The sequence below is a fragment of the Oncorhynchus gorbuscha genome, linkage group LG20, assembly GCF_021184085.1.
Source record: "Oncorhynchus gorbuscha isolate QuinsamMale2020 ecotype Even-year linkage group LG20, OgorEven_v1.0, whole genome shotgun sequence".
Classification (NCBI taxonomy): Eukaryota; Metazoa; Chordata; class Actinopteri; order Salmoniformes; family Salmonidae; genus Oncorhynchus; species Oncorhynchus gorbuscha.
In genome coordinates, this window is record NC_060192.1 from 12,808,071 (window position 1) to 12,835,345 (window position 27,275).

The following is a 27,275-nucleotide window of genomic DNA, read 5'->3' on the forward strand; positions in this document are numbered from 1 at the left end:
TTTTGGAAACTTTAGAGCGTTTTCTATCCAAAATGACCAGTTATATGCATATCATATCTGCTGGGCCCGAGGAGCAGGCAGTTTAATTTGGGCATGCTTTTTATCCAAAATTCCAGATGCTGTCCCCTACCCTAGAGCGAGTGATTATGATTGATTGACTGATTGTTATTTATAAGATAAGTTTAATGCTAGCTAGCAACTTACCTTGGCTTACTGCATTCGCGTAACAGGCAGTATCCTAGTGGAGTGCAATGTGGTCAGGTAGTTAGAGCGTTGGACTAGTTAACTGTAAGGTTGCAAGATTGAATCCCCCGAGATGACAAGGTAAAAATCTGTCGTTCTGCCCCTGAACGAGGCAGTTAACCCACCGTTCCTAGGCCGTCATTGAAAGTAAAAATGTGCTCTTAATGGACTTTCCTAGTTAAATAAAGACTCAATAAAGGTGTAAAAAAAACACAAAAAAAGCACAAAAAAAGTCAAATCGGTGTCCAAAAATAACGATTTCCGATTGTTATGAAAACTTGAAATAGGCCCTAATTAATCGGCCATTCCGATTAATCGGTCGACCTCTAATTAAAACTTGTTTTTCAGCCACTCCACAAACTTCTTGTAAACAAACTATAGTTTTGGCAAGTCGGTTATCGACTTTGGGCATGACACAAGTAATTTTTCCAACAATTATTTTCAGACATATTTCACTTAATCACAATTCAAGTGGGTGAGAAGTTTACATACACTAAGTTGACTGTGCCTTTTAAACAGCTTGGAAAGTTCCAGAAAATGATGTCATGGCTTTAGAAGCTTCTGAAAGGCTAATTGACCTCATCTGAGTCAATTGGAAGTGTACCTGTGGATGTATTTCAAGGCCTACCTTCAAACTCAGTGCCTCTTTGCTTGACATCATGGGAAAACAAAAATAAATCAGCCAAGACCTCAAAATAAAACTTGTAGTCCTCCACAAGTCTGGTTCATCCTTGGGAGCAATTTCCAAACACCTGAAGGTACCACGTTCATCTGTGCAAACAATAGTACGCAAGTATAAACACCATGGGACCACACAGCCTTCACACCGCTTAGGAAGGAGACACGTTCTGTCTCCAAGAGATGAAGGTACTTTGGTGCGAGAAGTGCAAATCAATCCCAGAACAACAGCAAAGGACCTTGTGAAGATGCTGGAGGAAACGGGTACATCGACATAACCTGAAAGGCCGCTCAACAAGGAAGAACCCACTGCTCCAAAACCGCCATAAAAAATCCAGACTACGGTTTGCAACTGCTCATACTTTTTGGAGAAATGTCCTCTGGTCTAATGAAACAAAAATAGAACTGTTTGGCCATAATTACCATCGTTATGTTTGGAGGAAAAAGGGGGAGGCTTGCAAGCCAAAGAACTCCATCACAACCATGAAACACGGGGGTGCTTTGCTGCAGGAGGGACTGGTGCATTTCACAAAACAGATGGCATCATGAGGAAGGAAAATTCTGTGGATATATTGAAGCAACATCTCAAGGCATCAATCAGGAATTACTTCCAAAGTTGCGGCAAAATGGCTTAAGGACAACAAAGCCAAGGTATTGGAGTGGCCATCACAAAGCCCAGACCTCAAGCCTATAGAAAATTTGTGGGCAGAACTGAAAAAGCATGTGGGAGCAAGGAGGCCTACAAACCTGACTCAGTTACACCAGCTCTACCAGGAGGAATGGGCCAAAATTCCCACAATTATGTGGGAAGCTTGTGGAAGGCTACCCGAAACGTTTGACCCAAGTTAAACAATTTAAAGCAATGTTACCAAATACTAATTGAGTGTATGTAAACTTCTGACCACTGGGAATGTGATGAAATAAATCAAATATTAAATAAATCTCTCTACTATTATTCTAACATTTCACATTCTTAAAATAAAGTGGTGATCCTAACTGACCTAACAGAGGGAATTTTTACTAAGATTAAATGTCAGGAATTGTGAAAAATGTATTTGGCTAAGGTGTATGTAAACTTCTGACGTTAACTGAAGCGAGGTGGGACAACCACATACAGCATCATAAGATATTACACATTTAAAAAAGTAGCTATCAGCAAATCAAAATCAAAAAGTCACGTGCGACTGTTAGTTCAGATGTTTTCGGAAGTTGGGCAGAGACTCTGCTGTCCTAGGTTCCACCATTGTGGTGCCAGGACAGAGAGAAGAGTGGACTGGGCTGAGCGGGAGCTGCCCTCATGCAAGGGTGAGAGGACCAAGAGATCAGAGGTGGCAGAACGGAATGCTCGGGTTGGGGTGTAGGGTTTGAGCATAGCCTGAAAACACATTCTCCACTGCCAAGGAGATTCAAGAATTATTTGATAAGCACATCAAGCACAACACACAGGGGAAGAGCTGATAGATCTAGGCTAACCCCAATTTGACTGGCTCAATATTCAGCTATGCTATACATACACAGCCTAAACGATGTCTGTGATGCTGTCCTCAGTGTGAGGGAGGAAGCCGCGGTGAGAAATCTCACAGTATTAACTTTGCTGTGCGTTCCAGGTTACTCTTTTCTTTGGCTGGAGGAAACTGTGCAGACACGGTGATCTGAGCCATCTTATTGGCCAGCGGTAGGCCCATGACTGCGTGGCCAAGCATACCTCCAACTAAATCATCAAGTTTGCAGACGACACAACAGCAGTAGGCTTGATTACAAACAACAATAAGACCGCCTACAGGGAAGAGGTGAGAGCTCTGGGAGTGTGGTGGCAGGAAAATAACCTCTCACTCAACGTCAACAAAACACAGCAGAGGGAGCACACAGAGGAACTTGAAGCTTTCCACCTTCTCCAGAGATGGGACCGCAGTAGAGAAGGTGGAAAGCTTCAAGTTCCTCGACGTACACATCACTGACGAACTGAAATGGTCTACCCACACACACATTGTGGTAAAGAAAGAGCATCAGCACCTCTTCAGCCTCAGTCGGCTTAACACCTAAAGAAATGTGGCTTAACACCTAAAACCCTCACAAACTTTAACAAAGGCAAAATTGAGAGCATCCTGCTGGGCTTTATCACCGCCTGGTACGGCAACTGTACCGCCCACAACCGCAAAGCTCTCCAGCCATTGGTGCAGTCTGCCCAATGCATTACCGGGGGGGGGGGGGGGGGGGGGGGGGGGGGACTTCCAGCCCTCCTGGACACCTACAGCACCTGATACCATAGGAAGGCCAAAAAGATCATCAAGGGCATCGAGCCAATGCCTGTTCACCCTGCTATCATCCAGAAGGCAAGGTCAGTACAGATGCATCAAAGCTGGGACTTAGAAGCTATTTTCAGACTCTATCTCAAGGCCATCAGACTGCTAAACAGCCATCACTAGCACATCAAAGGCGGCTGCCTATAGACATAGATTAGAAATCACTGGCCACTTTAATAATGTTCCGTATCTAGCATTACTCATCTCATATGTATAAACTGCACTCCACACTATTCTACAGTATCTTAGTCACTTTTAAATTGTGTTTACATATTGCATCACCCATCTCATATGTATATACTGTATTCTATACTACACCACTGACTGTTAAACAGCCATCTCCAGCACATCAGAGGCTGCTGCCTATAGACAGATTAGGAATCACTGGCCACTGTAAGGAAATTAAACACTAGCCAGTTTAATAATGTCTACATATCTTGCATTACTCATCTCATATGTTCAAATTGTACTCTATACTATTCTACGGTATCTTAGTGACTTTAATTGGGTGATGCAATATTTACACCCATATCATATGTATATACTGTATTCTATACTATGCCATTAGTCCAATGCCACTCTGACATATGTATATATGCTTACTCCATTCCTCACTTAGATTTACATGTATTTTGTGAAACTGTTGGATATTACTTGTTAGATACTACTGCACTGTCAGAGCTAGAAGCACAAGCATTGCGCTACACCCGCAATAACATCTGCTAAACATGTGTATGTGACCAATACATTTGATTTTGATTTAATTGATAGGTGCACTTGATCTGCTCTCTGGCCCTGCTGTGTAGGCAGAATTCTTCGTTCAGATACATGAAATGGTCCAAAATGGGAACACTTTGCCTTCCTGGTGCTAGGGCTGATGAATCATGTGCACCTACCGCCAACAGCAACAAATGAAAAAAAAATAGGAACGGGAAGGCTTCATCGTCAGGTTTTTTTTACAGAAATGGTTGGTGAACGACTAGGAATGCCTTAAAAATAGTGACCACTAATTTAGACACTGATGACTCCACACCAATTAATGAACAATGGACAATATACTGAAGTGTCATACAGACTGGGGTGGCTTCTTTGTTGGGCTACAGCGCATTGAATCCATATGGGCTAAACTGTGTAGGATAGACGGCCAGTCCCATATGGGCTACCACACAGTAACTTTTTGTCTTCCTGTTGATGGCTGTCTTCCTCTGTTCACGGTGCTGAATTTACCTCCCAGGGAGAACTTGACCTACAGGTCATGATTAATTATAGACCGCATTACTTGTGTGAACCCTTTTTTTTTTTAACATAGTAGAAAAGCACATACATACTTTAAAAATGTAGTATATATTATGTTGTTACGGTAATTTAGCCGTTATTGCTAATAATAATAATAATGACGCTAATGACTTAAGAGGGTTTTACTGGGTGGGGAACGACCAATGGCTGGGTTTCCCTCTGGGTACTGCTTTTTGTTTTACATCCATGGGCGTATTAACAGTAAAGATAACAATTAATAATACATCATTTTTTTGACAATGGCAACACTAGCTATTTTCTCTTGGAATTTGAAAGGCCTAAACTCTCCTATAAAATGTTCCAGCTGTCTTGATATCCTAGCAAGAAACCATGTTGATATAGCAATGCTCCGAGAAACACACCTGCTACAAAAGGACGCACATAGAATAGAGAACCATTTGTACAAACTGGCTTCTTTTTCATCAGCCCCAAAGAATACATCTTTAGTTATCATAATGATACGTCAGAAACTCTCAATCACCCTGCTGGGTAAAGGTGAAGACCGAGAACGCAGAATCACTTTCCCTAAATGTATCCATAATGGAAAGAAAATTGCCTTTATTAATGTGTACACTCCAAAATGATATGATCCTAGGTTTTTTGATTCTCTGAAAATATTGTTAGAATGAACTGAATTCCATCTGGTTATTGGGACAGACATGTCATTTCGGACATGCAGGACAAATCTGTTAAGACCAACTACAATCCACAAGCAACCAAGGCTCTCCAGCATATACTCTTTGATTACAAACTAATTTATGCTTGGTGAGGACGTAATCCTAAAGCAAAAGAGGACACTTTCTACTCAAACAGGTATTAATCATTCTCACGAATCGGTTTCAATTATCTACAACTATTTTCTTTAACCAAGAAAATAGACATTTGACATATGAGCTTGTTTGACCACCATGATTAATACTGACAAATTCAAATTTCAGAATCTCCTAAAAGAGCGACAAGATGGCGTGTCAAATCGACCGGAAAATGCGGTCACGACAACGCCAAACTTTTTTCCAAATTAGCTCCATAATATCGACAGAAACATGGCAAACGTTGTTTAGAATCAATCCTCAAGGTGTTTTTCACATATCTATTCGATAATATATCCGTCGGGACAATTGGTTTCTCATTAGAAGCGATTGGAATAATGGCTACTTCTGTACTTTACGCAAGATTTTCTGTGGGAGCCATCATGTGACCACTTGCTTAATGTGGTCCCTTACGGCTATTCTTCAACATAAATGCGTAAAAAGACATCACAATGCTGTAGACACCTTGGGGAATACGTAGAAAGCGTAAGCTCATTTGTAGCCCATTCACAGCCATATAAGGAGTCATTGGCATGCAGCGCTTTCAAAATATGGGGCACTTCCTGATTGGATTTTTACCTGGGTTTTGCTTGTAACATCAGTTCTGTTGCACTCACAGACAATATCTTTGCAGTTTTGGAAATGTTAGTGTTTTCTATCCAAAGCTGTCAATTATATGCATAGTCGAGCATCTTGTCGTGACAAAATATCCCGTTTAAAACGGGAACGTTTTTTATCCAAAAATGAAAATACTGCCCCCTAGTTACAAAAGGTTAAATTGTACTTCCAGGCTCTAGCATTTCACACCATTCTGAATTGGTTAGGACATTACTCAGCCAGGGGGCAAAAGAGTCTAGAGAGAAATATGGTGTCTCATATTGCTCTGGAAGAGGTGGTCTTCACTGATATATCCTTAACTGTAAACTACGCGTTGGTCCAATTATTGCTCAAACTATTTCTACTGGGTGCAAAATTGGAAAAAATTAACTATGGAACTGGGAATCAAAATAGAATGATCATACTTCAATATTTCACAATAATGCCTTGCGATCTAGAGGGCGGACTTTTACATCCCCCCAATGGTCCAAATTTGGAATCCATGCCTCTACCATGGACAGTAATGGTTTTCAAAACATTACAAGATTTGAAAGACACACACACATTACCAGGAAACTCCTTTTTTCTAGATTTAGAATTTAGGTCAGCTATGTTGACCTATGGACAACTACCGAACCATCCTATAATGGGACTTAAATAAATGATCTGGGCTTCCTAAAAGGACTGAGCTCTACAATATATAAACAACTTTTGGAAAGCTCATATCCAAGCTACCAATTAAAAAGCATGGTCCAGAGATATAATTGAATCTGAACAACCCTTAACCTGGAAAGGAATATGAAATAATATAACCTTGGCATCCTTGTAATCTGAACCATCAACTGCTACATTTTAAGTTTGTTCACAGTATTTAACACCAAGGAAACTTTTACAATTAAATTGGCCCAAACTCCCAACTGTTCACCGTGTCCCCTAAATCAGGTAGGCACATTCCTTCATATGATGTGGTGGTGCACTGCAGTTAAATGCTTCTGGGGCAAAGTGACAAAATTAATTTAGAAGTGCATTCAAATTTAAATAATGCTTTGCATCTATAATGTTATTTAATGATGATAGCCCCTCGAATCTCAAGAAGATTACTACTGGCAGGCAGCACCAGGCTTGGCAAGGTGGGAAACATGGTTTCCAGTTGGGGAGAGAGAATGCAGACGGGTGGATAGGACTGAATGAGAACGTGGCAACCACACCTAAGGGCGAAGAAAACAAACAGTTCTAAAATGGGAGCTTTCAAGTTCTAAAATGGGAGCTTTCATTGACAAAGTTAAAAGAGCACATTAAAGATGTGCAGCGTGTGCCAAACACTAGGCTGCTCAGACTGGGGAGAAATGAGTGTGTATTCGGCAGCTGTAAGAGACGACTGCTAGAATGAACATATTCTTTTTCCATAGTCAGCACTGTGAGGAAAAAAAATATTTATGCACCTTACAAAGCAGACTAATGTGAAGTGTGTAATTGTGTAGTATCCAGCAGAGGTGTGGACTCAAGTCACATGACTTTGACTCAAGTCAGACTCGAGTCACAAATATGATTACTTGCAACTCAACTTTGATTTGAACACCAATGACTCGTGACTTGACTTGGACTTGAGCCTTTTGACTCGACCTGACATCCTCCCCAAGCCCAAATATAAAAAATTATGCTATAAAAAAAAGCCATTTAACGGATTACAGTTTGAATCGGACAGCAGCCAAGCTGAGAAAAAGTTGTGCGTGGCAGTGCAGAGGAACGTCTGTGAGTGAATTCAGATGGAGCCCTTAGAAAGATGATACCAAAAATTATTATTTTCGGATATAAAGACGACGCAGCATCAACAAAAAAACGGATAGCAACTTGCAAAACATGTGGGAAGAAAATTACAGACGGAGGCGCAACAATTTCCAACTTTGTTCGACATTTGAAGCTGCACAAAGAACGGTAAGTCGTGGCTAATATAGCCGACAGCTATATAATTTATAACTTTACTAGTGTAGCTTGTAGGCTAAAGTAATGTTAAATCAATGAGCCTCCACAGTCAGTCAGTGCGGGAAAGTGATCATTGCACCCAAGATTCGTTAGCCTACTGTAACCACACACAGAGAGAGTGTGTGTGTGTGTGTGTGTTAAGGTTAGGCGATTGTGTACAAGCCTACATCGCCCGATTGCGCCCCAAAGCCATCCTCGATAGTCGATCACTATGGGAGGGGGGGGGGGGGGGGGGTCTTTCTCATGGCTACCCATGTATTTCCATGGAAATTTATCTGGAAAGTAATAAATATATACATATTTTTAAGAGCATTCATGATTTGCGTAAATGCCATATATTAACTATTACTCTTGTGAAAAATATGAAATGGTATTATATATGGTGAAGCAGTCATATTGAGCTAACTCTTGGCTAACAGAAACCAAAATATGAATAAGCTAATAGCAATTACCATTTACAATTCATCACGTCACGGGTGAGCTTGCCAGTGATCAAATCATTTAGTAAGACACTTTCTAAAAATAGAAAGTAATCTGACAATGGGCAGCTTGTGCGCACCACCATGTTTTTTTGTTTTTGAGTCATTCAAAGACAAGACATGATGCATGTTGAAGGGGGTGTGTCGTCTACGGTCATTCACTTCCGGGCGTTTACGCGAAAGACGAGTGAACCATCCATTCAACTCGTTTTGTTATAACATCTTTGGTCTGACAGAGATTTACGTGACAACCAGAATGCATTGTATGATGTGAACAAACATGGCGCCACACACAGCTGGCAATTAGCTTAGCATCAGCTCATCATAATCAGTACAACCTTCAAGAAATTATTATAATGTGTCCATTACAATCTATGCAAGATTCGGAATGCATGTAACCAGTACTTGAACATATGTGAATAAAACAGTAAATACATTATGCTCCATACATACGTGCTATAGTAGAAACAACAACACGATATACAGAAACTATGATAACGTAATAAGGCACTTTGATAGAAACACACACATGTCCAAAGTTATCATTAGCAAGGAGAACAGCAACCTAGGCAATGTGGGCGAAGCCATAAAATGTGCCAGGGGGGGAAGTTAGCGCAAGTTCTGAAGTTCTGTGCTGACTGGAGACGCTCAAATTTCTGAATACTTCATGTGAAGAAACACTAGGGAAGTGCTTGGGCTATCGTCGAAGAGAGAAGTTTGTCTAGCTCAGTAACGCCTCAAACGTAAATTGTCGTCAACAGTGAAATGGACAACTTCTATGAATTAATGAGGAGGCGGAACACATCTCAATTCAAACTGATGTTAGAAAATAAAACTTGTTAGAAAACAATTAGAAATTGACAAGTTAAAAGTTGAAGCCTATAGATAATTAGCAGGCATTGTGCCTTGGTTTGAGGGCAACATGGGTTAATTGTCCTGTTGCGTAACAATCACACTTTGCATGCTCACACATGTTATAGATATTTTGAACTCATGCTTGTAAAGGTAAAAGGCATGTAGGACAATGTGGTTAATGCAGCAATCCTTCGTGCACATAATGATTCTGATGTTAGCACTGCCGAGACCCGGTGAGGAAAACAAACCTAAATAGAAGTCATAATGCTCAGTGAACTGGCAACCACGGTTGATACATGTTTAAAACATGAGAGAGAGGGTGGGGGGGGGGGGGAATTCAACAGAGCAAATTAGTTCTCTTTGCACAACTGTGGATAAGGCACATAGGCTAATACAGAATTGCTAGCCTACTAATGCTGCATTATCAACATAATGAGAACATTGATCCACATTTTAGATTAATTTCACACTCAGGGGCAGCAGAGTGCAATTTGAGTGCTGAGTGACAAATGGGACACCAACTCCCTGAGTGTGAACATGCTGCCATGTTGCCCTAAGAGATGTGATGACTGAGTTACTTAGTCATTGACAGTGAATGAGAATAGATCCGTTTCCGCTCCATCTATCCACTCCCTTGACTCACACTGCCTTTCTGACATCCGGCTCAAAGAGACAAGACATTAGAGGCCTGGGGTGATTCACATTACATGCTTAGTATCAGAAAGATCTCTCATAATGGCGCGGGGGTTGGTTGCAAATACAAAAATCTTACTCAGAACGAGAGGAGCACATAGGCGCTTTAATTCCGTGTGGCATATAACACCCATTACAAAGTGGTTACATATAAACTGTCTGCTTTGGAATGATATAAGGCTCATATCATGATACAGTCTAATTCCAGTGATTAGATGAGAGGGTGTTTCTCCCCTGAGAAACACCATGAACATAGAGGAGATAGCTAACTACAATTATAATTGGTAGTTAAATATCAGTATATTCTTTTTTAGAGCCCGGCCGATATGGGATTTTCACTGCACATCCTCTCGCCCCAAGCGTTGCCTCAGTGAACGGTCCCTTGGGAGTCCCTACCCCCATTGAAATGGAAATGGTTATGGTAAGGCTTCCGGTTAGGTAAGGGTTATGGTTAAGGGTTAGTGTACTCTCACACAGCTAGTTAGCTGGCTAGATGAGGGTGGCGAAACGTGAATTTGGACCAATCCCTGACAAGTGACAACCCATATATCAGCTCGTAGCTACCATTCGCAAATAGCAAATACCACACTAGATTTCACAGGCTTCACTAAAGGGCAGTAAAGTTAAAGTTACTAGACAGGAGAATGTTCTTAGCATGGAACTTGCTTTACATTTGGGCATAGCATCCATTGTTTGTCACAACACCCAATGCTATGTCACTTCACGTAACAATATATGGCCAGTGCACAGTATTGGCACGTTAATGAGCTGGCAAGCTTCTATCTACTCAACACTGACCGTAGAAGCAGTAACAGTTAGTTCACCCTTCTCTACGACTGGTGTCCGTTGGGTGATTGTTTCCAATCTTGCTGTAGCGCGCCAAGGCAAGATAGGCTTATTAGCCATGTAAACAGAAATACAAAAACATCAGAAAAAAGGAAAATATCGTCCGATAATATCGGTCAATTGATAAATCGGCCGGGCTCTAATTATATTGAACAATATACAATGCCTTCGGAAAGTTATCACACCAAGACTTTTCCCCACATGTTGTTGTGTTACAAAGGGTGGATACAAATGGATTTAATTATAATTGTTGTTGTCTATGATCTACACAAAAATACTCTAATGTCAAAGTGGAAGAAACATTTTTAACAAATGTTTGAATTTATGAAAAATAAAACACTAAATTATCTTGATTAGATAAATATCCAACCCACTGAGTCAATACATGTTAGAAACACCTTTCGCAGCGATTACAGCTGTGAGTCTTTCTGGGTTAGTCTAACGATTTTGCACACATGGTTTGTACAATATTTGCACATTATTATTTTTTAAATTCTTCAAGCTTTTTTAAAACATTTTTTTTAAACTTAAATTGGCTTGAAAATCTATGGCAAGACTTGAAAATGGCTGTCAAGTATGATCAACCACCAACTTGACAGCCATTTTCATGTCTTGCCATAGATTTAAGCCATTTTAAGTTTTTTTTTTTTTTTTATGTACTAGGCCACTCAGGAACATTCACACCAAGACTTGGTAAGCAGTGTATATTTGGCATTCTGTTTTAGGTTATTGTCCTGCTGAAAGGTGAATTTCTCTCCCAGTGTATGATGGGAAGCAGACTGCATGTGTGCCAGTGTGAGTGGGCTGTTGCCAGAGTAGATTGAGAATTTGGCAGTACGTCCAACCGGCCTCACAACCGCGCTCGGTCAGGACCCTCACATTCGGCTTCTTCACCTGTGGGATTATCTGAGACCAGCTGATGAAACTATGGGTTTGCATGGGTTAGGGTTAGAATATGCTGTGATAATAATAATAATAACAACAACAACTTGGTCAATGTCCAAATATTTATGGACCTGACTGTATAGCCTAATAATCAACGGATTCTGAAACATTAAGAATTATAGAAGTATAAATCAATTACAAATGACATGACTAGATTTTAAAATACTAAACTGCCCCCTTGACTGAAATTGAAAAAGCAATTTTCTTCCAGGTAACCATTCTGTAAATTTTGATCCATCCCTTAAGCTGTCCTAAGATATTTTGTTTTACTTTGTCAGAATTATATAGGCAGTATTGAATAGAGGTGAATACTAGCTTTCTGATGGTGTCAGAATTCTTTGAGGGTATTTTCATCCAAATCGGGTGAAAGGTGTAGTAATTACAGCACGTTTCATATGTTGTCGTCCCCTTTTTAAGGGACTAAAAGTAGTTGGACAGTTGGTTGCTCAGCTATTCCATGGCCAGGTGTGTGTTATTCCTTTATTAGTTCATTTACAAGTAAGCAGGTAAAAGATAGAGAGTTGATTTCAAGTGTGGCATTTGCATTTGGAATCTTTTGCTTGTTAACCTCATCTGTGAAGCATGGTGGAGGTAGTGTTGTGGTGTGGTCACGTATGGCTGCCAATGGAACTGGTTCCCTTGTATTTATTGATGATGTGACTGCTGACAAAAGCAGCAGGATGAATTCTGAAGGGTTTAGAGCTATATTATCTGCTCAGATTCAGCCAAATGCTTCAAAACTCATTGGACGGTTCACAGTGCAGATGGACAATGACCTGAAGCATACTGCGAAAGCAACCCAACACGTCAAAGGCAAAGAAGTGAAATGTTCTGCAATGGCAAATTCAATCACCTAACCTAAATCCAAATGAGCATGCATTTCACTTGCTGAAGGCAAAACTGAAGGCAAAACAGCCAAGAACAAGCAGGAACTGAAGACAGCTGCAGTAAAGGCCTGGCAGAGCATCAACAGGGAATACATCCAGATATTGGTGATGTCTATGGGTTCCAGACTTCAGGCAATAATTGATTGCAAAGTATTTGCAACCAAGTATTAAAACTCACAATTTTACCAATTCATTTTCAGCCCATAACATAGTTAGCGCACCCCACTAACTAGCTAGCCATTTCACATCGGTTACACCAGCCTAATCTCGGGAGTTGATAGGCTTGAAGTCATAAACAGCGCAATGCTTGAAGCATTGCGAAGAACTGCTGGCAAAACGCACAAAATTGCTGTTTGAATTAATGCTTACGACCCTGCTGGTGCCTACCATCGCTCAGTCAGTCTGCTCTATCAGATCATAGACTTAATTATAACATAATAACACACAGAAATACGAGCCTTAGGTCATTAATATGGTCGAATCCGGAAACTATCATCTCAAAAACAAAACATGTATTCTTTCAGTGAAATAAGGATCCGTTCCGTATTTTATCTAACGGGTGGCATCCATAAGTCTAAATATTCCTGTTACATTGCACAACCTTCAATGTTATGTCATTATTATGTAAAATTCTGGCAAATTAGTTCGCAACGAGCCAGGCGGCCCAAAATGTTGCATATACCCTGACTCTGCATGCAATGAACGCAAGAGAAGTGACACAATTTCACCTGGTTAATATTGCCTGCTAACCTGGATTTCTTTTAACTAAATATGCAGGTTTAAAAATATATACTTCTGTGTATTGATTTTAAGAAAGGCATTTATGTTTATGGTTAGGTACAGTCATGCAACGATTGTGCTTTTTTCGCAAATGCACTTTTGTTAAATCATCCCCCGTTTGGCGAAGTTGGCTGTCTTTGTTAGGAAGAAATAGTCTTCACACAGTTCACAACGAGCCAGGCGGCCCAAACTGCTGCATATACCCTGACTCTGTTGCACGAGAAGTGACACAAAGAAAATCATGTTAGCAGGCAATACTAACTAAATATGCAGGTTTAAAAATATATACTTGTGTATTGATTTTAAGAAAGGCATTGATGCTTATGGTTAGGTACACGTTGGAGCAACGACAGTCCTTTTTCGCGAATGCGCACCACATCGATTATATGTAACACAGGACACGCTAGCTAAACTAGTAATATCAAACATGTGCAGTTAACTAGTGATTATGATTGATTGATTGTTTTTTATAAGATAAGTTGCTAGCCAGCATTAAATTTACCTTAGCTTCTTACTGCATTCGCGTAACAGGCAGGCACCTCGTGGAGTGCAATGAGAGGCAGGTGGTTAGAGCGTTGGACTAGTTAACCGTAAGGGTTGCAAGATTGAATCCTCGAGCTGACAAGGTAAAAATCTGTCGTTCTGCCCCTGAACAAGGTAGTTAACCCACTGTTCCTAGGCCGTCATTGTAAATAAGAATGTGTTCTTAACTGACTTTACAAGTTAAATAAAGTTGTAAGAGAAAAAAAAAAAACGGCCAAACCGGTGTCCAAAAATACAGATTTCCGATTCTTATGAAAACTTGAAATTGGCCCTAATTAAAATCGGCCATTCCGATTAATCGGTCGACTTCTAGTTCATACAATAATTTTGACAAAATCCTTAACTTAAATATGAAAGTCTACACTTAAAGCACATCTAGATTGTTTCCTTTCAAAACCATTGTGGTGGCGTACAGAGCCAAAATTATGCAAATTGTGTCACTGCCCAAATACTTATGGACCTGACTATATATCGATGCGCGTCAAATGCCATCCCTCATTCTCCGCTGGGTGAGCAATCTCAAAGTGTGCCTATAAGCTATTTAGGGTCTCAATCAAACGATCCATAGCCCGTGATGTATTTATCGGAGTTATGGACCTCACAATAAGACAGATTCAAGTAACTTATAATGATGAAACTTGAAGCAGCAGCCGCGGCACTATCAGTCGGAAATGGACAGCTCATGGTCCTGAAAGTAGGCAAATTCAAGTGGGCATAATTCCTTTAAACGGTCTTAATTTCCATTAGACTTCGCTAACAACAAAATGGATTTGTGTTGGAGCCTATTGCTTCCTATTTAAGAAATAAGAGGTAGGCCTACCTGTTGACAGAGGAAATTAGGCTATAGGCTACTATATCCATAGATTTGTTGGTCAATTCCTACGCCCACCATGCACTCTTTAAAAAGCCAACCTCTGTGTCAGTGAAAGGCGGCTAAGTTAAAACCAGGCCCCGAATTGAGGGGGTATGCCATAGGCCTACCATTTATTAAAGAAAATGCAAAAATTACTGGCCTAACCCTTGTTAGCTTTTAGATTTTGAAGAAAGTAAAACTGATCCAAATTATATAAAGTAATCTATAACAGCACTTTGGTTCACGATGCTTTATGCTAGAAATAAGCTGTAAAATACCTGGGAAAGACATGGCATGCATATGGGGATATAATAGTTTCCTTTCTTTGACATTCAGTGGCTGAGTTACAACCTTCTATAGCCAAGGAGACAAAAAATGGACTTTGCTTGGGAAGTAATCTAATTCTGTCACTATCACTTGATGAAGCGATTCACTACAATAGAAGAACAGCGGCAGGTAGCCTAGTGGTTAGAGGGGCCAGTAACCGAAAGGTTGCTAGATCGAATCCCCGAGCTGACAAGGTAAAAAATCTGTCGTTCTGCCCCTGGCAGTCATTGTAAATAAGAAATTGTTCTTAACTGACTTGCCTAGTTCAATAAAGGTTCAATAAAAACAATGTGTTTAAATCCAGACAGCTTTTAGGGAAACACTTGTGACCTTCTCTAGTTGGGTTAAGCCACAGAATAAGAGTAGGCAGCAGTTAAAACTGAACTTTTTCATCGTCGGGGTGGAAAGGTAGGCCTAACTTCTGAAAGTATCATGGTCAGATTTAATATTTGCAAACAGGGACAGTTGTTGCAAACAAGACACACATTTGGTATTGGAGAAATGAGATATGGAACATATAGGCGTATCCCTCCGTCCATTCTTTGCTAATTTCATACATTTGTGTGGTATTAAAAAATACTGCTAATATGTAAAATTACATAAAATGTTTCTAAAATGCCTTTTTCCTCAGACCTGCAAATATGATGAGTCATGCAATGTTTTTACTATAAAGGAGATCTTTCAACCCCATGGACCCGCAACCTCCTGGCCCGCAGCTCTGTGCACAAAATTCAAAATTCCTGCGTTGTCGTGTAATGCTTACAGGACGAAGAACCTTTTCTAAAATTGCATATCTAAGGCTCTGGGCTGTCCAAGAAGTGGACACTTAATTGTTATTTTGGGTATAGGGGAGGGTCAATTGTTTTTTTCCCCACGCATTCAGGGAGGGTTTAGGTAAAATATATTTTGATGAAGGAAGGGCCATTCATGAGATGTACGATTTTCTCCATGTAATCCTTATAATGAAAAACGTTCACTCCCTAATTGACAAGTAACTCCTATGCTGTCATGATCTCCCCTGAACACTGAATATATTTGTCTTACAAATAGATAACCATGTCTTAGTTACCTACCTCGCCCAACTTAGCCATTTGATCCCTGGTTCATTGAATGAGATAATTATTTTATAGAGCTATAAAAAGTATTTGGTTGTAATTTTAAATGTTGCAGGGTGGCCAACAACCCTCCAGGAGTCCATGGGAGCTACTGGTTGAGCAGGCTTTTGCTCCAGCCTTGCTCGAACACACAACATTGTAAAACAATCAGCTGCTTAAGAGGGTCTTGATAAGCTGACTCTGGTGGATTTGAGCAGGGTTGGAGCAAAAGCAGTAAAATTAGATTTAACAGATTCATAAAAAAACACCTTATGGAACAGCGGGGACTGTGAAGCAACAAACATAGGCACACACACACGCACACTATAAACACAGATTTAGTACTGTAGATATTTGGTAGTGGTGGAGTAGGGGCCTGAGGGCACACAGTGTGGTGTGAAATCGGTGAATGTATTGTAATGTTTTTAAAATTGTATAAACTGTAAACAGACACTGCTGGAAGAGTAGCTAATGGGGATCCATAATAAATACAAATACAAAAACCTGCACACCCAGTAACTCTCTAGATGGATGTTTGATGGACCACATCAGTGCAGTATTTTACCTTGTGAGGGGTTAAGTACCTACAGAAGGCCAGAATATACAATATATGGTTCCTCGCATCATACAACACAATTTTCAGTCACCATTTATGTATTATGTAAGTGACAAGCTTTCAAAGAAGTTTTGAAAAAACGTATCTGTCCGACAAGTGGCTAGAAAAGTTCATTCCAAGCCCTGCTACCCTTAAGGTCTATTTAATCTAAACTGAGGAAGTGTGAATATCTGGGAGGTACATTCCTAGATGTGTGTGTGTGTGGGGGGGGGGGGGCAGAGAGCAGAGCCTGTGGGAGCTCACATGACATTTCTCCCAATTTCACTTTGTAACAGTCCTGCCATGTCTTTTCTCATCGTTCCCCTCTCTATCCTATAGGCTGTTGTTCTTTTATTTCCCACACAATATTTGTCCCATATCAGCAGCACAGCGGTTACAGAGATGATAATTAGGGGTTAGAGAGATTACAAAGTCTCCGACCCTGTGATTATATTTTTCCCATGTCTGAACTTTGGCTTCAGTACAATTGTACGCCACAGTACCTGAGGGTTGTGTAGGGAGCTGTGATAGGGAAGGGAGTAGAGAGAAGAGACGCTGGTGAAAAGTCAGCCGGCTGTCTGACATGGTGCTGATAAGGAAATGGTGTTTTCCCCAGGGGAAGGAGGAGGGATTCCCGAAAGCAGAAGCTTTCGGAATGCCGCCAGATTTAAGCAGAGCGCAGGGAGTGGTTAGGGGGTTAGAAATTCGATTACTGCCAACACTGGAAGAGGGTTTCAATTCCAAATTATCTCCCCATCCGGTCCTCATCACCTCTGAGATGGAAGGCAGCTCAGCTCACCTCACCCAGCCCAACTTCCAGTCCATATCATCAGACACATACCAGAGTACACAGAGAACCAAGGAGACAAAACCTTTTAACATCCTTGTGAAAGACTAAGGCCGGGACTTAATCTGACAGATTAACAATTTGCTCAGTAACACACTTAAAAGGCAACATGCTCTACGTTCATGTCGGCTGTAAACAGCTCAGATGTCGTCTCAAGCAGAGATCCCATTTCAATTACAGCCTATAGGCTGCTGATCTCTGTTTGTTTGAATCTCAGCCTTAGTGAGATTTAGTCCAAGTCAAAGCCCACACACGCATATCCACCCGCATATTCTACACTCCCAGTCCAAACATGCTCTAGTAATTAACATCCAATCAAGCACAGCATTAGTTTTGTTTCCGATCCAGGCATTATTGTTGTTTTAATTGAGATCAGGGTTCCCTATTAACTAGCTTATCTCAAAGGTAAATCAATCCTGGGTGGCAAACTGTCCGGGATCAGTAAATGAATTTAACGAGTAGCCAACACCAAATCTTTTCAAAAGCATGGGTGCTTTAAAATAAAAGTTCAAAAAGGACACAAAGTCAGATGAGCTTTTTTTAAATAATAATTTACCTGCCTTTCAAGTTTGTTTGTTTCATGCAATTTTGGCCAGCAAATGGATTTCTCAATTGCCTGTTACAGCTCACCCTCTTTACAAAGTACTTACGTCTCCCTCCCACCTGAGCCTGCTAAAGAGATTATTCAGTATTTTTATTTTTTACTTAAATAATCTTCAAACTACATGCAGAGACATAAAAATGATATCCATAAGTTGATGACTCTGGGCAAGTAGAAGAAAATACCCAAATCCTAAAATGTCGCAGTATCCCTTAAATAATGGATTACAAATGTCACGTAAGCGACTAAATGTCCACTGAGAGAAAAGCCATGTAAAAGGTCAACAGTTTCAAGTAGCTTTTAACACTTTATACACTTATCGCTGCCCTGTTAATGTGTTGGGTCGTGACTAGGCAGTTAGATTTGTGATCACTAAGGACCAGTGAGAGTAGGTCCCAGGAGAAAGTGAAAAAAAAAACATGAAAATTACTTTATCTTTGATGAATAACCTGACATTAATCCATTGTGTGATAGGTGTGTTAAAACCAGGGGCTCGATCAGGAAAACGAAACACGGCTACATGGCTAAATGCTTTGCTTGGCCCTGGGTTATTCACAGGCTTAGGTTTGTTATACTTAAAAAACAAGGTCCTCTCATTAAAATCAGAAAGAGTGAGAGAGACAGATAGAGAGCGCTTCAGCCCGACGCATTTGAGTGACAGCTAGCAAGAGGCCTGCCCAGCATTGTCCAATGAGGTTACAGAGTGGGTGGACACAGCAGAGAGAGAGAGCAACGCAATAGTCGGGAGTGCTACTTTCAGAACTACTGCCTAAAAAGTATACAAAAGTACCAGAGAATTTCTTTATTAAAGGAGAATCAGCTTGATTTATGATAAGCTGACTGCTAAAACCGCCTCCTTCTCCCCCAGTAACCCCGGAGCGTAGACACGAGTCAAGGGCAGGCAGGCATTTTGATATCTGGAAAGCATGAAAGGCCCTACACACAAAAACTGACTGATCCCTGATCTCAAGCGTGAAAGCCTGAGAGCCACGCCACCTAATGCCCCAGAGCATTTTAAAAAGCAACCTGGAGAGCACACTGCTGAATGAAAGGAAATATTTACTAAAAGAACCAGAGGGTATATCATCCTTTCAAACAAAATGGCATCAAAAAACACACACTGTGCTCAAGGAGGAAGAAAAGGACAGATGACACACACCTGTGGCAGGCTGATTCCCTCTTTCTGCATGAAGTAATTCTTCTTGAACTCATAATAGGTGTTGTACTGGTTCCAGGACTGCAAGAAGTCAAACCTGTGTTGGAAACAGACACACATACACAAGATGTACAGCCACATAAGATGTAAAGCCACTAGATTGAACAGAAACTTGAGCCGTTTTCCATTATTCAGCACAGAAAAAGCAGGAATGGCCTTTTCTCTAGCTGCTTACCGCGGGTCATTCTTGACGCGGACGCTTGTCTCAAACTTGACACCGTTCCTGGCCACGTACTCAGCCAGCTTGTCAATAACTGGTTGGATGTCAGGGGGCCGGGGGATGATGGCTGGCGCTGCCACGGCAACCGGGGCCACCACGGCAACGGGAGCCTGGGGCCGCGAACTGATAGATGAGGGAAAGATGAGTGGAGACGAAATAAAGATATTTAGCAATGCATCACATTATGTGGGGGAACTAGATAGTATGGGGAGTGATAAAATATCTCCACTTCTGTCCAATAAGTGTCCACATACCTGGTCTCTGGTATGACAGCAGCAGGAATAACAGGGGCAGGAGGAGAAGGGGTTGAGAGGCAGACTGGGACCTGGCTGGGAACTGGAGTTGGTGGTGGGATGATGGGAAATGTAGTCGGAGGTGCTGAGTAGATGATCCGTGTCGATGGCTCAGGAGGTGCAGGGGGCGTGGTCCCTGGAGGAGGCGGGGTTCCAGAGTAAGAGGGTGGAGCCAACATTCTGCCAGAGGGCAGGGAGCTGTAGTAGCCGTTGGCATCAATCCCAGGGGGGGGTGGGGCTAGGCAGTAGGTCCCATCAGGAAGCATGCAGTACCCATAGTACATTGCTGCCACGTTAGCTGTAAGGTCAGAGAGAGGAAATTATCAAAATAGGTAATCATGCGAATACTTCAATTGCATGTGGTTTTGCATAACTTCCCTGTCACTGAGCAAAAGTGTAAGTCAGCATTGGATGAGATAGGTCTGCTCACTGAGTGTTAGTGTGTGTGGGTAGGCTGTGGTGCCGAGCGGACTAACATATACATTTAAGTCTGGCCTCATCGCTAATCGGATCTTAGCCTCACAGAGGAGGCAGAGAGAATAAAGCAAACTACACGCTGATACAAATGAAACATTTTAATAATCTATGTCTGGATCACTGTCTACTTAATTAAAATGTACTTTGTCAGCAGAAGACTGGAGGAAAAAAGGGGAACAAAAGGGAGAATGGCCCAACAAGAATAATTAGGATCAGCTTGTTGGAAATCATAATGTGTTTAAAAGCGGATATCAAAAACAATATGCAACCGATCATTTCCAAAGCCTCTCATTACAATCACACTACCCATTTCGGACTCTATCAAGTGCATCAACAGGTCAGGGAAAGTAATTTACAGCAGGAATAAGAAAATAATACTGGCACAACAACCAGGGTTAACAGAGTGAGGTTATGAATAACTGACAGATTCACTCATAGTGTTCAAAGGGGAAGAAATAAACAGGCTCCATAAAGGTGTGGTATGTCACTGTACAATGGTGCAAGTCAGAGTTCCTGTGAAAATTCGACTCATACCGTTACTGTGGATGGGAAATTGGGAAATGCAAATTCTGTGTGAGTGTCAAACTGACTTTGTTTGCGATGACAATTTGACATTTTTAAGTATAATAATTGATTCCTGTGAGGTGCTACACAGATTCGCTCTGACAACTGAGCTGGAAAATTTGCGCTCACATCAGCTACCGTTACCAGACTGTATAAACAGATTCTGCCAGCTCACTGCCAACAGCAGCAGGAGGGGGAGAGGGGAGGGCAGGTGTTTGTCATAATTTGTGGGTGTGGTGGGGGTCAATCTGAGGTCGCTCAAAATGTCACATCCATCTTAAGTTGTCCGCTCACTGAGACTTATTCCATGGCAGCTCAGACTCAAAACCATAACGAGATCGACTGTAATTGTATTAAGTTGAGTTTTCACATTCCGTTTGATACGGTTAGCCATCACATCAATAACCACTTAAGAGTAGGATTGGGAGTGGGAGGATGAGGGCGTTCGGTTCAGCATGTAGCTGTGTGTCTTGGTGCATTATTAACTCTCCAAGGTCTTTTACTGTGGCAGTGGTTTCCATCCCTGATTGAGTGTAGAGAACGGAGAAAGACAGAGAGGAAAGGTGAACGATAGAGGGGGAATAAGAGGCTTATTTTGTCAAACCTGAAACTGGATATTAACTCGTTAGTCTGGTGGACTGTTACGAAGACCCATCCAAAATGCACAAGGCTGGAAACCTGTAGGAGAGCCATCATTCACATGCTCCATATATATTTGTTCCATCTAATTCAAAATGAAAGGCCGAAATGTCTTCAGTCAATAAGTATTCAACCCCTTAGTTATGGCAAGCATAAATAAGTTCAGGAGTAAAAATGTGCTTAACAAGTCAAATAAGTTGCATGGACTCTGTGTGCAATAATGGTGTTAAAAATATATTTTTTAATGACTACCTCATCTCCGTAGTCCACACATACCGGTAATTGTAAGGTCCCACAGCCGAGCAGTGAATTTCAAACACAAAGACCAGGGAGGTTTTAAAATGCCTCTCAAAGAAGGGTTTCTATTTGTAGATGGGTAAGAGCATGGTGAAGTTATTAATTACACTTTGGATGGTGTATCAATACACCCAGTTACCACAAAGATAAAGGCATCCTTCCTAACTCAGGTGTCGGAGAGGAAGGAAGTGGTGGCTGCATCATGTTATGGGTGTGCTTGTAATCGTTAAAGACTGTGGAGTTTTTCCGGATAAAAAAAGAAACGGAATGGAGCTAAGCACAAGCTAAATCCTAGAGATAAACCTGATTCAGTCTGCTTTCCACCAAACACTGGACAATAACCTAAAACACAATCTACACTGGAGTTGCTTGCCAAGAAGACAGTGAATATTCCAGTTGACTTAAATCTAATTGAAAATATATGGCAAGACCTGAAAATAGTTGTCTATCAATGATCAACAATCAATTTGACAGAGCTTGAAGAATTTGGAAAATAATAATGGGAAAATGTTGCACAATCCAGCTGTGGAAATCTAGGCATTCGTGTCTGGAGTCCTGTGAGTGTGCATAGAGACAGTGCAAAAATAGTAAATACAACGGTTTACTTAGATAGTCCGTGTAGCCATTCTGTTAGTAATTTAGAAGTCTTATGGCTTGGGGATAAAAGCCGTTTAGGAGCCCGTTGTTTTCAGACTTGATGCACCGGTACAACTTGCGTGCAGAAACAGAGTACAGTCTATAGCTTGAGTGCCTGGACTCTAAAGATTTTCCAGACCTTCCTTTCACATCGCCTGATATAGATATCCTGTATTGCAGTGAGATCGGCCCCAGTGATATACTGGACTTCCACGCCTTCTTCATGACTGTGTACTTGTGAGTGGACCATTTGAAAGTCCTTAGTGATTTGGACACCGATGAACTTGAAGCTCTCGACCCGCTCCACTGCTTCCTGTAGTTCACAAACAGCTCTTTGGTCTTACGGACGTTGAGGGAGAGGTTGTTGTCCTGACATCACACTGACAGGTCACTGACCTCCTACCTGCAGCCTTTCAAAGCACTTCATAAATACAGATGTGAGTGCTACAGGGTGGTAGTCAGTGTAGCATGACGTTTTTGAGTTCTTGGTAACAGGAATGATGGTAGTCATCTTAAGACATGGGGATTACAGACTGGGACAACTAGAGGTTGAACATTACAGTGAATATGACTGCCATCTGATCTGCGCATGCTCTGAGAACGCAACCTGGAATGCCATCCGGCCCCACGGCCATGCAAATTTTGACCTGATTAAAGACCTTACTCACGTCGGCCTCGGAGCGCGAGATCACCCAGTCCTCTGGGTTCATGTATGGTACGGTGTTGTTGTCTAAGCGTGCATAAAATGCATTGTGTTTGTCTGGAAGAGAGGGTGGGTCTCTTTTTAAATCTGTAATGATCTCCTGCCACATGTGATGGGTGTCGAAGCCTGTGGAGTACGATTCCACCTTATTCCTAGATTGTCAAGTGAATGGAGGGAAGAGGTGGCCGGTTTTACCTTGGCCTTTATCTTGCCAGGACTCCCCCTCTCCGGACTCTAATGCCGGCATTACCTTCTGCAGACCCCGAAAATTGGATCAGAATTAGAGAAAGAGCCCAGGACAGATGAGTCAAAGTTGAAGCCAAAATTGGGGTAAGTAACTGCCGACCTGATTTCCAAATGTTCTTATCAGTTATAAGAAATTATAGAGGATGAAGTTTGTGAAAATAAAGTAAAAAGATAAACACCAAAAGAATCACAAAATAGCAATGTTGGGTCGGAGCTCGCATCCAGCACGGCGCTATCTTATTAGCAAAGAGAGAGAAACACACACCAGGGATTCCGTTATGAAAATGAGGCACGGGAAATTTGACCGGCAGCATTTAAATTTACTGGAAACATATGCATAGGGTGCGTAGCTTGATTAGGGTGTACACCCATGCTGCTCAGAATGACAAAAAAAAACAATCACATTTAGATGATGGTCAATCATCTTTTACAGAACATGCCAGTTGAGGATGCAATGACGTGTATCCTTACAGCACACTTTGAAGATGTTAGAATAACTGTCCATATTTACTTTCTCAGCCAACAAGATGAGTACGAAACAGCAAAATCAAGAGCCTATGCATAGGCGGAGTGTGATTTTCACATTTGGGGAGGCACATTTTCACCATAAAATTGCACCTTTACAATAAATCATGAACATGCATCATCACACGCATCCTCGCATTTGCAGACTTATGTAAGAGAGCCTACTATTCGTAATGTGATGAGTATTTGTAATTATTATGGATCCCCATTAGCTGCTGCCTCTTCCTGGGGTCCAGTAAAATGAAAGCAATTACAGTGCATTTGAAAAGTATTCAGACTGCTTGACTTTTTCCATATTTTGTTAGATTACAGCCTTATTCTAAAAAGGATTAAATTGTATGGGTAGGAATCTAAAAGCTTAGCACACTGGTATTTTGAGAGTTTATCCCATTCTTCTCTGCAGATCCTCTCAACTCTGTCAGGGCGCATGGGGAGCATCACTGCATAGCTATTTTCATGTCTCTCCAGAGATGTTCGATCGGGTTGAAGCTCTGGCTAGGCCACTCAAGGACATTGAGTCTTGTCCCGAAGCCACTCATGAGTCGTCTTGGCTGTGTGCTTAGGGTCATTGTCCTGTTGGAAAATGAACCTTCGCCCCAGTCTGAGACCCTGAGCGCTCTGGAGCAGATTTTCCTCAAGGATCTCTGTACTTTGCTCCATTCATCTTTTCCTGGATCCTGACTATTCTCTCAGTCCCTGCCGCTAAAAAACATCCCCACAGCCTGATGCTGCCACCACTATGCTTCATCGTTGAGATGGTGCCAGGTTTCTCCAGACGTGACGCTTGTCATTCAGGCCAAAGAGTTCAACCTTGGTTTCATCAGAACAAAGAATCTTGTTTCTAATGGTCTGAGTCCTTTAGGTGCCTTTTGGCAAACCCTAAGTGGGCTATCATTTGCCTTTTACTAAAGAGTGGCTTCCGTCTTGTCACACTACCATATAGGCCTGATTGATGGAGTGCTGCAGAGATGATTGTCCTTCTGGAAGGTTCTCCCATCTCCACAGATGAACTCTGGAGGTCTTTCAGAGTGACCATCGGGTTATTGATCACCTCCCTGACCAAGGCCCTTCTCCCCCGATTGCTCAGTTATGCCGGGTGGTCAGCTCTAGGAAGGGGCTTGCTGTTTCCAAACTTCTTCCTTTTCAGAATGATGGAGGCCACTGTGTTCTTGGGGACCTTCAATGCTGCAGAAGTATTTTGGTACCCTTCCCCAAATCTGTGCTCGACACAATCCTGTCGTCTCGGCGCTCTACGGACAATTCCTTCGACCTCATGGCTTGATTTCTGCTCTGACATGCACTGTCAACTGTGTGACCTTACATAGACAAGTATGTGCCTTTCCAAATCATGTCCAATCAATTGAATTGAACACAGGTGTACTCCAATGAAGTTGTAGAAACATCTCAAGGATGATCAATGGAAACAGGATGCACTGAAGGTCAATTTCTAGTGTCATATCAAAGGGTCTGAATACTTAAATATGTATATAATACTTCAATATGTAAATACGTTGTCTGTTTTGTATTTAATTATGAATGTATTTATTTGGTCAAATATTTTGTATTTTACCCCTTTTTTTATCCTGAATTTTGATCAAATCAAATCAAATTTATTTATATAGCCCTTCGTACATCAGCTGATATCTCAAAGTGCTGTACAGAAACCCAGCCTAAAACCCCAAACAGCAAACAATGCAGGTGTAAAAGCACGGTGGCTAGGAAAAACTCCCTAGAAAGGCCAAAACCTAGGAAGAAACCTAGAGAGGAACCGGGCTATGTGGGGTGGCCAGTCCTCTTCTGGCTGTGCCGGGTAGAGATTATAACAGAACATGACCAAGATGTTCAAATGTTCATAAATGACCAGCATGGTCAAATAATAATAAGGCAGAACAGTTGAAACTGGAGCAGCTCATTGCTGCAACTCCCCAACAGGCTCGGGGGGCGAAAGTCGATTAATGGGTCCACCAAAACATGACCTGCCTAACCGCACTTCTTAACACCAGCCCGCTTAACCTGGAAGCCAGCTGCACCAATGTGTCAGAGGAAACACCATTCAACTGACGACTGAGGACAGCCTGCAGGCACCTGGCCCGCCAAAAGGAATCGCTATAGCGCGATGAGCCAAGTAAAGCTCTCCCAGGCAAACCCGACCCTAATCCAGATGATGCTTGGCTAATTGTGGGCTGCCCTATGGGACTCCTGATCACAGCCGGATGTGAAACAGCCCGGGATCGAACCAGGGTCTGTAGTGATGTAGTGCCTTAGACCGCTGCGCCACTCGGGAGGCCCCTCTGTTTTTTTATTTTAATAAATTTGCTAACATAAAAAAAAAAAATGTTTTCGCTTTGTTATTGTGTGTAGATTGATGAGGGAAATGTTTTACTTAATACATTTTAGAATAAGGCTGTAACGTAACAAAATGTGGAAAAAGGGAAGGGGTCTGAATACTTTCCAAACGCACTGTATAATTAAAAACGATTTCACAACACATTAGCTGTGTGCCACTACCCTACATCACAAAATCTGTGAGTACGTGTGTGTATAGTGCGTATGCTATCATGTGTGTGTGCCTGCTTGTCTCTTTCACGCTGTTCCATAAGGTGTATTTTATCGTTTTTTTTGTTTGTTTTTTTTATCTGATTTTACTGCTTGCATGAGTTACTTGATGTGGAATTGAGTTCCATGTAGTCATGGCTTTATGTAGTACTGTGCGCCTCCCATAGTCTGTTCTGGACTTGGGGACCATCAAGAGACCTCTGGTGGCATGTCTTGGGGGTATGCATGGATATCTGAACTGTGTGCTATTAGTTTAAAAAGACAGCTCAGTGCATTCAATATGTCAATCATTCTCACAATTACAAGTAGTGCTGAAGTCAATATCTCTTCTACTTTGAGGCAGGAGAGATTGACATGCATACAGTTGAAGTCAAAACTTTGGACACACCTACTCATTCAAGGGTTTTTCTTTATTTGCACTAATTTCTACACTGTAGAATAACAGTGAAGACAACAAAACTATGAAATAACACATATGGAATCATATAGTAAGTAAGCAAAAAAAGTGTTAGAGATTATTCAACCACCCTTTGCCTTGATGACAGCTTTGCACATTCTTGGCATTCTCTCAACCAGCTTCATGATTTAGTCACATGGAATGCATTTCAATTAACAGGTGTGCCTAGTTAAAAGTTCATTTGTGGAATTT

At 41.5% G+C, this 27,275-nt stretch overlaps 1 protein-coding gene across 2 annotated transcripts in view; it reads right to left on the bottom strand.

The window, feature by feature from the left end:
- The window catches only part of LOC124006840 (splicing factor, suppressor of white-apricot homolog), a 150,779-nt gene that overhangs the window by 91,238 nt on the left and 32,266 nt on the right, over window positions 1-27,275 (bottom strand). For both annotated transcript variants that reach the window (XM_046317029.1, XM_046317028.1), the window contains exons 8-10: window positions 19,945-20,281; window positions 19,646-19,813; window positions 19,414-19,507 (exon numbers count right to left, since the gene is read on the bottom strand). In XM_046317029.1, coding sequence (XP_046172985.1) covers window positions 19,414-19,507; window positions 19,646-19,813; window positions 19,945-20,281 — 599 coding nt within the window. The remainder of the gene's footprint in view (window positions 1-19,413; window positions 19,508-19,645; window positions 19,814-19,944; window positions 20,282-27,275) is intronic.